This window comes from Aythya ferina (genome assembly GCF_964211825.1).
Source record: "Aythya ferina genome assembly, chromosome: 3".
Classification (NCBI taxonomy): domain Eukaryota; kingdom Metazoa; phylum Chordata; class Aves; order Anseriformes; family Anatidae; genus Aythya; species Aythya ferina.
Window position 1 is genome coordinate 21689820 of NC_140298.1, and position 13557 is coordinate 21703376.

Genomic DNA, 13557 nt, shown 5'->3' on the forward strand with positions numbered 1-13557 from the left:
CAACAAAAATGACACTTCACAATTCAGCCAGCTTCCTTTGTGATTCAAAACACTATACTCATTAAATGCACCCACTCTAGCTGGCTCTCTTCAGGGTATCTCATGTTCAGCAGAATTAATTTGTTCAGACAACAGCAACAGCTTACTCATGCTTCCAGTTTCAAGCTGATAATGGTGTCCTCTAGTGAACTACATATAAGGGAACCTGGCAGAGACATATCTATAGCAGTTTTATGTGAGGTAGAAGAATCCATGTTTGTTCATTCCATTATCTGGGGTAACTTGTGTAAAGTTGACTTTATAAAGCACCCCTCGAATTATGGAGTTGTATAGTAAACAAATGTTTCTAGAATAATGGTGTTGGTGTCTCAACATGAGTTAAAGCAACTCGAAGGACTTCTGAGCACCAGGCAAGCAAAAGAGTCAGAACTATACACAGAAAAACAACAACAAAAAAAGAGGAAAGCGATATGAACAGCCACCTTCTGGTGCCGAATAGTAGTTGTGTCTACTTGTTGGTGAGTGAGAAAGCAAGGCATGAAGCAGGCCTTTAATTGCAACAATCCTCAGATTTTGACTGCATTTTTAAGTTAGTTGCTTGTTACAGAATAAATCAAAATGCAATATTTAGTCCTGTTACAGTTTTTTGAGTGAGGGAACTAAATGATAACATGAATTCATCACAAAAAAAATAATAATAATTAACAACCACCAAAAAATTCTAATAACTAACATCTGCAAAAAAAAAATAATCTAGTAACTAACATCCACTGTGTTTAAATGTTCCAAGTGCACATTTCACCTTTCATTTTGCTCAGGAGGGACAGCATAGTATACAGGCAACTGGTAGAGGCTTGTTTCTCTAGAATGTCTTTTTCCCTGGAAAGCCATAAATTGAGAAGGAGTGACTGGAAAAGAAGAGAATACAAAATTAAAGCAACAGAAGAAACTGTGATATTAAATACCCGATGCAATCACTTTCTTGAACAAACTGCGTGTCATGGAGCTGAACTGTGATATCAATGAGTCCTTATACTAATATAGAAAGTTAAAAATATATTGCATAAGGAACTCTGACAGACTGAAAGGAAACTATACAACCAGTGTTCTCTAAAATATCTGAAAGATACTCTTCTGAATGCACAGACAGCTCATATAAGTTTGTTAGCAATCTTAACTTGGTAAAAAATAGTAGTTGTTAATATTACAGTTGAAAATCTTAACACAGCTAAGTAATACATAATTACTTATTAATTAAAAGTAAGTTATTTCATTCATCAGGTAGTTGATGAAAGAAAGATGATTGTCTCAACACTACTCATGATTCTGACGAGTTTACTTCGACTTTTTTAAAAAAACTTATTTGCTTACTGCAACAAGGAATTATAACAAATGTCTCTGTACCTGAAATTAACTACTCACATTATTTTTGTTTCTCTTTGTAAAATAAATTTTCAGCAAAACTTTACATGACAACACTTGTAGTCTACTCAGTGCATACTATAGACGTTCCCACTAGCATGGCCACATTTTCTACTTGAGGAATTGTTTTGAAATCTCAGTGGTAAGTGTAAATATGAGCAACTAAAAAAAGACAAACGTTGGGGGCATATGAACATGAAAAACAGCCTGAGAACATCATTAATCAAAAGGCCAACATTCGTATTTTTCATTTCAGTGTTTTGTTTCTAAAACCAGAACATTTTAACATACATAATAAATACCTTACTAAATATCTTACCAACAATATTTGAGGGCTAAAACCTGCTGATTCCAATGCATGACACATTTCCTCTGCGGAACTCTCTCCACACAAACACTTCCAAAAGAAAAAGTTGCCTGAAGTAAAAAGATTAGTGAACACGATGAATGAAATCCAATGCCACAGCCTCTCCCTTACATTTATACAAAATCTATTGATCAGGTCCTACTGAGTGCAATAAAAAGGACTAACTTATGTTGAGGATACTCTGACACTTTACCCTTGGTGGAGAAGGTGGTTCGTTACAAAGGACATCAGTGTTTCTACCATTACAAGAGGCAGAGGAAAACAGATTTATCAGAAAAGTTATTGTACTGTTATTAGTTCCATTCAAGGAATAGCTAGATGTGTTGGACAAGTTTATCCACTAAGTAACTGTGGAATCATACTGTATCTAGTATAGCAAACAAGATGTACTTCAAGCAATTAAAAAAGAAATCCAAAACAAACCAAATACATAATCCAAACTTTATCAGAGCTACAAATCTCTGAGCATCCCTTTGAGGCAGGGGAAAATTGGAAAAACATCTTCAAGAAACCATCCAAATTCCTCAGCACAATATTCATATTTAGAACAACAAGAAAGGCTTCTATAGATGAATCAGGGATAAAAGGAAGAATAGGGTAACTGTGAGCCTTCTCCAGAAGGAAATAGGAGACCTGGTCACCAGGGATATAATGAAGGCTGAGGTACAAAATGACATTTTTTGCCTTAGTCTTCACCAGCAAGAGCTCCAGTCACATAGATCAAGTCACAGAAGTCAAAGACAGGAACTGAAAGAACAATGAACTGCCAATGCGGGAGAAGATCAGGTTCGAGACCAGCTAAGGAACCTAAAGGTGAACTAATCCACTGAACCTGATAAGATGCATCAGCAGTTCCTGAGGGAACTGGCGGATGTAGTTCCTAAGCCACTAACCATATTTGAGAAGTTGTGACAGCCTGGTGAAATTCCCACTGTCTGGAAGAGGAATGAAACACCACACAACAATGCCAGTGTACAGAATTCCATGTCTGTACCAAGAATTCCCCAGAAAAGAAGTCATGTGGAAAGACAGTGCCTTTGAAACAGATTTAACCCAACTTACTTCCACTAGATACTTCTCAAGAGCCTCTCAAGGTCAGTTTGGAACAGATTTGCAAACAAAAGCTGAGTTCAGACAGCAACTCTAACGCACACCCCAACAGACATCTCAGCAAGGTTCCTGACCTCTCCCACCATCAAAATTTCGTATCAGTGTCAAAAGCCTCCCCAGCTCCAGAAATTAGAGGTCTCTATTCCCTCATGTAATGGTTCTGGTCATCTCCTCTCATCTCTGAGGTCCTATACATGAGGTAACTCCTATCATTAACTAAACTCTCAAGGTGCTGTAACCATGAAGAAAATGAGAATACATTTGCTCTTTGAAGTACTTAGTTACCACTGTCCAACTTAGTGGTGTTAATAAATGAAGAGTGATAACATCGCTTTAGGGTAAACATATCCACATATGTAGTTAACTTGTATTAATATCCACCTAGGTAGAAAGACTTGTCCCATGGCTAAAAAGGTCAGAGTCTAGAACTATTACTGTCACAAATTTCTTTGAGGTAGACCAACTTATTAGAGGACTCCAAGTTCAGACTAAAATATTTATTGTTTACATCTCAGAATATAAACAATCTTTAAGGTAACCTGACAAATAGTTCAGTAGCTCTTACCTAAAGCCACGTATTTGCTGTCTTCCATATTTTTCACATTAATCACATCCTTTTCATAGTCTAAATACTCCAAGAACATTTTCACAGACAATACATCATCATTCTCATCAGCAAACTGAACAGAAGTTTGGGTGTTTTCTTTCTTGTAGTTCTCGAGCAATGTTTGGAGCCTCTGAAAATCTTTTTCTTCTAGCCGAAGCAGTTTAGCCAAGTCCTTAAAAGCAGAAGTCCCCAAAAATCTCATATCCCAAGAGTATTAATTATTATTTTTTTTGTTTGTTTTAGAGAAAAACACAGCAAAGACTTAAACAGAAGTCAGAAGAGTCAAAATATTTCATTTTGAGCATTAGAAATATCTTTTTAAAAAGGATAAAATGATCAATAATCAGTTACAACTATAAATAATAATAATATAATATATAAAATATATCATGATCACATATAATATTCATAATATATAATGTATATAATTCTATTATGATCATAATGGATTAAGGAGACCTTGTTTAACTTAATTTTTAAGGACTTCAGTAGGCATGTTTCCCACACTTAGATCTTGCTCATGGTGTAGCTATTGCCCATATGGGCATTTGCTTGATAATACCACTCTGTGTATCTTCTATTAGTTTATAAGCACTTGTCATCTATTATTTAAAAAGCAAGCCAAATTACGATGCTGACCACAGAATTCTGCTTAAGAGCCCATCTTCTAATGTTTGTGCAAATATCAGAATTTGTGATTTCCACTGCCAAATGGAAATCTCTCTCAAATTAAGTTGTTAATATGCTACTCTGGATAAAGGACTGAAATCAGGGGATCCTGATTCTATTTTCACTTCTGTCTTGACTTTCTGTGACTACCAAATAATTTTAGGTATATTATTTACGATGCATTCATAAGGTAGATAAAAAAAAAAGATCAATAGAAGGTATTACAAAACAAGTACTTCATTAAAAGTTTTAGCCTACAAAAATGGATTTAGTTTACCTACTTATTTTTATCCAAGGCCCTGAAAACATTTTATACTTAAACCATTGTCAATTCTACAAGATAACTGAATTTTGAATTTACTCACATTTTCTGAGGGTTTAGTGTCTTCCTGTATGCTTTGGGAATTTAGTTTGCTCACTAGTTCATAAAGATGTAACAGCTTTAGCTTGTTTGCACAGAACTGCAGTAGTCCTTCATCCACACACTCGAGCTCTGAGGAGGAAAAAGACCCTGCATTTTAACTTGTATATATAGCCTGAAGTAGTGGAACGTATTTTGCAGCCACATTAAACTTCTCCTTTTGGAAATCACACCAGAGGACCTATATGTCAATCTAATTTCTGATGCACTGCTGTTTGCAAAGATTACTTCTAATTCCTGGCATTATAAAACAAGAACTATTTTTATGGGACTTATTAAAGAGAAAGATATTGGGCTCATTTTAAAAATGAATATGGTTGATAACGTGGAACTGAACAAAACAAATATTTGTCTTTTCCTGAGTTAAGGCCAAACCACAAATTGCCCCAAATTAAAAGACACTGAGTCTCAGATTCTTTTATCAAGAAGTAATTACCAGACTATAACCTTTTATTTGTTCTGCCAGTATTTTAACATAGTATACCCATTATATCAGAAAAGAGCCTGTCATCTATTTCTATGAATTCAGTTTCATCTCTGCACAACACTGTCATTTTTATTTCTACAATCTTAGTCTTGGAAATCTAATGCATGTAATTGTTTCTGAACTTTTAATAAAGCAATCTGAATATATGCAGCTAACACCAATGCAATGTTGAATAAAAACTTATTCCAACTTATGTGCTGGAAAAGAAAACATTTCATAGAGATTCTAAAAAGACCTTTCTATATGGAAGGTATCTCTAAATCCATTAACTTCATCTACAACAGCTTCTAAATATGATCTTCTCCCTATGAAGTTTAAACGCTATTGTCCCATTGCTATTAAAAAATCCTACAAAGCAGAAAAATGCAGTGTTTGCCACACACAGTCACTTGACCTCTTCTTCACAACCACAACATTCATGGAGCCTGGCATCTGTTTCACATTATCTTTTGCCTACTAAGCACAAGTGGAAGATATGCCACTACTCTTGTGAAATGAGAAGACTGGAACATTAGAAAAGTTTGTTCTTTATTGTGACTGTGAGGAAATAATGTTGTGTATGACAATACGGGATTAATGGGAGTAATACACAAAAATACACACAAAGACCTCACTAAGTATACAACTGTCAATTCCTCTTCAGTGGAAAAGGACACTTAAGAAAGAGAGTTCTTACAGAACTGCATATGTGAAAACTCCCTCTCTCCTTTACACACCACTTCAAGAAACTGGTCAAAACCACGAAAAATGTCCTCAGCAAGATTTCCCCTCAAAGCTTTTAAAATATGAAAATGTGTTGCCACATTCTCAACTGAGGCTGTCTCAAGGGAAACAGCCATTCTAATTGGCAAACAGTTTATTTAGGACTATGACACAACAGTGGTAGGGATTTCTTGACTCTTATTGTTAAGAGTCTTCACCTCCTAACAAGCTGAAATGAATCCAGGGAAAACAAACAAACAAACAAAAAATGCACAGATTTCTTCTGCTGAGAAGTGGCAACATACACAAAGTGGCAGGCACATGCTTCTCCTCTTTATTCCTCAATATCCAGCTGGATCTCCTAAATGAGGTCACCTCAAACACAAAGAAGGTTCTCCTGATTTGGAAAGATCCAAGTGCATTATTTCAAAGAAAGAACCTCACAGACTTTAGCAACTACGCTGTTTTTTTTTGAATGGATAATTAATGGATAATGACGAAACATGAAATTTAAGTCAGTGAAGCTTACCAAAAGAAGACACTAGGCATCTGACCAGAATTCAGATACTCAGTGCCTCCAGTACATTAAGATTTACAGATCCAAAGTACTATATCTTTACTGTCTTCCTAAGAAAGAGAGAGAGCACTAAAATATCTCCAGTCTGTGAAGCCTTTTATCAAAAAGAAGCTTTTTTCTAGATGCAAGTGCTCAGTCCAGTTAATTTATTCTTCTTTTTATGTACAATCACAAATTGTTACGTACGTGGCAAGTATAGCAAAGCATATTTGTTAGCAAGCTATTTGCTGTCTGCATGCAAAAAAAGATAAATCTGTAGAAGCAACATACTGTGAAATCTAGCGTCAAAACTAAGCAGATCAAGTCTGATACCCCTGTGGAACAGAGCAGTTCTACAATTGCCTTACAGCACTGCAGACAGTGCAAATGCCTCTCCATATTTGCAAAATAAATATCCACCTACCCTGTTTTTCTAAATTATCCATTAATGTCTGAGTGATGTTTGTGAGAGATGAAAGTGGCACGCGTTCACTTGTCAATATACTTTCCAGAGCCTGTCAAGCAGACATTCAACAGAATTAAACATTTACTTCATTTTACTGTTAAAACATATAAAGTAAGCCAACAACAGCAAAACTTTGACAACTATTTTCAGTTGTTTTTTTTTTTTTTTTTGTCTTCACATATACTTGTGGCATATTTTGATTCTATAGTAAGGTCTGCTGGTCTGCTCTATTTTTATTATTTCAATTCTTATCATGGAAGATGCCTTGAGGAAGGAACAAGTAAAAACAATAGCTCAATCATTTGCTTCAACTCTAGGAACAATTAAAATATTTTTAAATATTTTAAAAGCATTTAGCTCTAATCTAATAACACAACATTTTTCTAATATTGAACTATACTGACTTTAAATATTCACCTGTTTCTTTGTAGCAGGGTATTTAATATCAAGTATTAATTCCTTCGCTTCAGCTTCAATCGAGTCTGCAAACAAAGACGATGATATTAATTCATATTTTTCAAAATGGATTCTGACAAACAAGTCTACCTGCACCACAGCTGAGATGTACATGATCAGTTCATGCTATAGAGTTGAAGACAACATTAGAGAGCTTGTCGAAATAGGCTTGGTGAAAACAAAACAACATAACACCTCAGTGGCATCTCCAAATCTATCTTCTGTAAGAATTATATATTATTTCAAGGACGAAGGATATATAGATTCAAACGCTGAGCATTACGTAGCGTAACAGGTTGTATACAGATCATGTTTCTAGCAAGCACTCAAAGTAGATTTTAATCAAAGATTTAACTACCAGACAAAACTTATACTGGACCTTTGCATGAGATAAATTTAATCCAGTAGTTTACAAAAAAATACAAGCCACTTAAAGATCATAATTCATAGCACATGCAGCTGTTAGAAAGCACTGTTACCATACCTGTGTTTCTATACTTACAGGACAAATAATAGACAAACCATTTAATAAATAATTTCTTCAAACTGTATGTTAAGAGAACCTACCTGGATCTGAGGCTTTAGCTTTGAGTAAAACATTTAACTTCTTCACTAGATGCATATCCTTTGCTCGCTCACTTTTTTTGTCACTGTAGAGAAATAATTTAACTGTATGAAGAAAACTGAAGTTTTCTACTTTACATTTATGATACTTTAAGGTAATGTTATATTAATAAAAATAAACTTAATGCTTAAAAAAAATAAGGATATTACCAGAGTAGTACTCAGCCTGAGAATGAACACAAGAATCACTCTCTATAAATAAAATAGTTTCTAAAAACAATAATGAAATTCAGTTGCTTAAATAGAGTCCATGAAGTCCTTACCTCAATGCAAAATGAAAAGGTACATGGACAGTTTTTACACTTCCAGCAACTGGATCAACAAGACATATCTGGTAGGTCTGGGGCTGCCATCCCTGACTGGTCACATTGTTTAAACCCATTATTTTATAACCAGGATACAATAACCTGAAACCAATGAAAAAAACATGGCATTTACAGTAAAGAATGAAATCAGCAACCTTCAATTTTCGTATCTTGAATAAAATGATACTCTTTTTTTATATATAAAGCTAAAGCTTAACAACTGCTAGATGTGTTTATCAGTGATGTCTGTAGAGTGATGAAGCATGACAGAATCTCATTCTATAAAATAAGTTGCTGCTTTCACTAGAAACACTCCAGAGAATGCAGAAAGAGCCTGCCAGTGCTCTCCTCTTTTGTCACTGGAATATGCATGTACTGGTGTACTGCACCAACACAGCGTAGTGTGCCCACATCCTAACCATTTCTTACCGACAATGCTTCCCCACATTGAAGGCCCCAACACGAGGCCCTTGCTGTGTGCTCCACACTTCCAAAATTCCTCTTCTTGGAGCATAGATCACAAGGAACTGAGCCACTCTGCTTGGACACTGTGCATTTCCAAAAGGAGAATAATCCACCTTCTCAGTTTCCCTCTCATGGAGGTCCTCTACAGTCTGTATCCAACCAACTTCTGCATCACGGTACCCTTTGTAAGAGAAGACAGAAATTCATTAGTGTACAGAAAATAATGCAAGATGAGGATACATTACCACCCGCTTACCAGTGGCAAGCTGTCAAACTTTTCAATAGCCCGATTCCTGTTAAGCTTTGGTCCCTGCACTCAGAGCAGGGCCCATCAGAAGACTCCTCAGAGACAAACCAAATGCTGCCTCCTGCAACACTTTTGCGAGGAACAAGTTCTTCTGGGAGAAGCCACAAAAAAAAAACAAAAAAACAAAAAACAAACAAAAAAAAACCTCACCTGGTCTGTACTTTCAACATTGCATCAATGCACAAACTTCTCAGAGAAAAGAGACGCGTCCAAATTTCTTACATTTCAAAACTAAAGAGAAGATTTAATGAAGAAGGAAACTTGCATAGTCAAGTAGGATATGTAAGTTTTTGTTCATATATTTTTGCAATTAAAATGCAATTCTTAGTAAACAATGCTCATCTTCGCTTTCTCTCTGGGTAATGCAAGTACAAACTCTTACAAACTTCATAAACAAAAGAGGAAGAAATATTCTGCTGACATCACTAAATGCAATGTTTTATAGTAAGCATGAATGAATACTCCAATCCACAAGTGAAACGTTAATGCATAGAACAAGCTTACGACAAGATATATTACACCAAGAAGGCTGCAAAGTATTCACAACTGTATTAATGATAAAGATATGGTCCAAAATATTTAATTCATTAGACAGATTTGCTTAAGATAAACAAACAAACTCACATCTCAACACTCTCACTCAAAGCTGCTGTAGGGAAAGGCTGGCAAATGTGTCTGACAACCAAAAAAAAGTTGGGCCTCTGACAGTACAACCTACATTATATGAAGCTCTCAGTAAGGAAGAAAAGATTTATTAAAAATTTTATTTAAAAATATTTAAAAATTACTATAGCTATTACACTGCCAGCACGTCCCTGAAGTTGCTACTATATTCATGACCACTAATCTGAACTGTCAGGAGAGAGAGAGATTTACTACCTATACATAAAACATCTCTCTCATCTCATTAAAAAAAAAAACAAAAAACTGCAAGATTTTAATTCTGTAGAGAGAACAGATGTTATAAGATTAGGTATGATTACAATTTGAAAGCTTAACATCTACATTTCCTTAAAAAAACTCAGTTCAGAAGACACTGAACACTCACTTGCTATGCAGTCACCATGATGAAATGACAGTGTAATGAATTGTGTGTCTTCTAAACAGAAGTTTGAAAAATCGTTTACTTTATCAGCAGAATTTAAGAAAATACTACAGATTATCAAGCGAAGAAATCTTGGATAATAGAGCTAAAGATCTTTAAAAAAAAAATAGGCCAAAAGCGTTCTGCTGGGATACAGACTGCAGGGAAACAATACAAACCAAACTGTTACTATATGCTATTTCGGTATTACAGAGATTGGTACAATACCTGTATGGAGTTCACAACAAATCCATCTTTAATATTCAGTTTGTAATAAGACAACATACTAAAGTCTTTCATAATAATGGAATAACATTTGGAATTCTAAGTCTGAATATAAGAAGCCACAGTATTTTTGAAAGATATTTGCTGTATTTACATGTACTATCATACCTTTCCACATGCGAACTGCAAGTCCTCTTGTAACATCCAGTAAAATAACTCTTCCAAAATCATCTGTTACTGCTGCTAATGTGTTACATGGAGAAAGACATATTCTTTCACCATGGCGACGGGAATCTGGAAGTCCAAACCTAAAAATCAAAGAAAAACACTAGATACAAATTTTTCTGAAAAAATACTAAACAGTATCCTATAAAGACTAATTTTTCTCTTCCTATTTTTCCTACCATAAAGATTTGGGTAAAATGAAGAGCAAATGATGACAACTCTTTGTGCTCTCTACTGAGAGATCCTGTAGGTCTGTCGATGTCCTACTGAAAACCAAACTTCAGAAACTAGGATAAGCAGCTGCCTTGGCAATGTGTTGTCACACAAGGTTCTCAGAGCAGTGTTACTTTGTAAGCCCTCTCTGACTGCCAAATAGTCTTGAAAATACTTTAAATTCAATCTTGATTGTCCTTCCCAATTTCTTAGTCTTTATCAGCCTTCTTGAAAGCATTAAGTTACAACCTTTTTTCCCCCCTTTCTCTCTCCTCACACAACAGGAAATGGAGATGCCTTTTTTTTTTTTTTTTTTTTTTGAGAGGCTTTAAGTTATAAGCAACAAGCAACTTATGCAGCTTCTTTGAAGTACTTCAGTGATAAACTTCAGGGGATGTTCATGCACTTACACTAATATTAAACTGTGCAAACTTCTTTTACAGCAACAACAAACACACAGTAGAAGTTGAAGAAATGTATAATTTGCACAGAATAAAACTGAAATGAAACAAAGCTTAAAACAAGTGATCAGCAAATTATCATCACGGTTTAAAGTCAGGAAAAACAAACAGGTTCAGTTATGCACTTTTCAAAATAATTCAAATAATTAAGAAAAGATTTTTAAAGCAATTGAGACAGTATTATCAAACTTGCCTCACTGCCAATGGGGTTGCTGGTTCAACTTTTGGTTTCTGTTTTTGGGCAGGTTCTTCTTCATGTTTGCTCTTCCAACCAAGCCAGCCACTTGCAATAGAAAATGGTATTAGGAGAATTATATTAATGTTTCTGAAAAAAAAAATCTCAAACTATTAGGTAGTTACTAAAATTAAAAAAATTTAATATTATTTTTTATTTCATTACCTAGCAGCATGAAATAATGCTGAAGTCAGTTTACTTGCAACTGCTAAGGCAACATGAGACAACAGAGGCTGTGAGCTACCCTGGAAGGAAGAAACAAAAAGTTTAGGTAGTTTTTTAGGCCTCCTGTGGACTTTCAGCTTATAAAGCACAGCTTTAAGACTCTACAAAATTTTAATTAATTGCCCCCCGGAAGAGCCATTCTGACATCTTTACCATTTCAAAATCCTCCCGCAAGTCACTGGTAGCTCAGTAAATTTGGCTGCAACAGAAGTTAAATAAACTCTGTGTATGAGTTATCATGAAGAGTTAGCTGGTATATGGCTTTGATGTCCTTGCAAATACCAATGCTAACAGTTCTGCCATAAACATATTGCAAAAGCAAGTACAAAATCAAAATTCCAATTCTGGCATTTTCAGTCAATTTTTAACCCTGATAAGGCCAGCACAGATGTAGGGTCTGAATGTACAAGACACACACAGCTACATTGCCAACCTTCTCCTCCAATACAAGAAACAAAGGAAGTTTAAGCGTATTACAGGCAACATTAAGCAAAAGCTGTAGTTCTCTTCTACAAGTAGCATTGTCACTGTATGAAGTCACCACAGTATACTCAGGCCAAATGCATGACCGAAGCCCAAAAGCCTGCAAAAATCCCTAAGAGACATGTTTACACAACCACAACCTAATTATAAATAAAACCTCAGATTACCTAATTTGCAATAAATTAACAAATTTCTATCAAATTTGTTTTAGGATAAATAATCGACAGAAACCTGTGGCAGACGTTACTACCATTACCAAATGATTCCAATTTCTGATGAAGAGGGGGAATCATCAGCACACAATGTCTGTAAGCATAACTTAGAAATATATAGAAATAAAAAGAATTACTTATTCAAACAGTTTCAGAAAGTCAGCTTTGTGGTACATACCTCCAGGGCAAAAAAGAAACCAGTGAAAGGATTGGATCCAACAGTAACATACTGAGACATAGCAGGTGGGCTGTTTTTTATAGCTGCATTATATCCACCTATATTGGAGGCAGTCTTCATTTGGTCAAAAGGACATAGTGTCATGATGCCTAACAAAAACATTGAAGTGAGTGTCTTATACTTTCAGAACAAAAACATGCAATGCAAGTCTGAATACATTCCTGCCTTGCTTTCTTGACTGACCAGCCAAGATTTGGGAAGGAGTACCTCTAACCATATACATTCCAAAGAATACAGCAGAAATAACCTAATGTCTTTTAGTTAATTATAATGCATAGTTTGCTTGTTTAGAAGAGCAAAAGTAAGACAAAGCGTCCAAGTTTTCATTAAAAAAAGCTGACTTGTGATGATAAAAAATAGGAACAATCTTACATGATAAGAAAAGTGAAGCTTCCCACATATTTGCTGAACATTAACAACTACAGAACCAGCAGAGATGCACCCTGAAGAACAGTATCAGTATTGCAGAGTTCAGCAGCAAAACACATCTATTGATGGTTAACCAAATGCACTTCACTTGCTTGTTTAGCCCTCTTCTGACCTCCCACATGCTTTTGTGAAAAGATGGAAGAGAAATGAAGTTTACTGTCACTCTGATCTGCCTGTCTGACAAGAATTTGGGCTTCTGCAAATTCCTAAGAAGTAAAAGTTGGAGTCTAGAAGTACATTTGCCTTTTTTGAAAAGGCACAATCTCAAATTTTAGTTTCTTGATATGCTAGATTCAGGCAAAACCCCCATCAGGCTGAACTTGCCTGCCAGACAGTTCTTTAACCTGGCAGAAAAGGGAAGAACTGCATCTGATCTAGTCTCTCTGGTCTGTTTCTTGCCAAATTAGAAGACAAGACAGATAGCACTGTAATATCCTTTCTCTCCCCTCAAATGGACAGTGGATTGTCAAAGAGACTAGTAGACAAAATACAATGTACTTCTGATGGTGGTAAATTTTATCATTCATTACACCAGCCTTCTCCCAGTATTTATTTTTATCCAA

At 35.3% G+C, this 13557-nt stretch overlaps 1 protein-coding gene across 3 annotated transcripts in view; it reads right to left on the reverse strand.

Annotated features, from left to right (window-relative positions):
• RAB3GAP2 (RAB3 GTPase activating non-catalytic protein subunit 2) overlaps positions 1-13557 on the reverse strand; it is a 48317-nt gene that overhangs the window by 13572 nt on the left and 21188 nt on the right. For all 3 annotated transcript variants that reach the window (XM_084512977.1, XM_084512978.1, XM_084512976.1), the window contains exons 10-22: positions 12506-12654; positions 11573-11652; positions 11366-11455; positions 10442-10581; positions 8622-8838; positions 8151-8294; positions 7831-7913; positions 7225-7289; positions 6766-6856; positions 4541-4668; positions 3465-3678; positions 1742-1839; positions 803-908 (exon numbers count right to left, since the gene is read on the reverse strand). In XM_084512977.1, the coding sequence (XP_084369103.1) occupies positions 803-908; positions 1742-1839; positions 3465-3678; positions 4541-4668; positions 6766-6856; positions 7225-7289; positions 7831-7913; positions 8151-8294; positions 8622-8838; positions 10442-10581; positions 11366-11455; positions 11573-11652; positions 12506-12654 (1605 nt within the window). The remainder of the gene's footprint in view (positions 1-802; positions 909-1741; positions 1840-3464; positions 3679-4540; positions 4669-6765; positions 6857-7224; positions 7290-7830; positions 7914-8150; positions 8295-8621; positions 8839-10441; positions 10582-11365; positions 11456-11572; positions 11653-12505; positions 12655-13557) is intronic.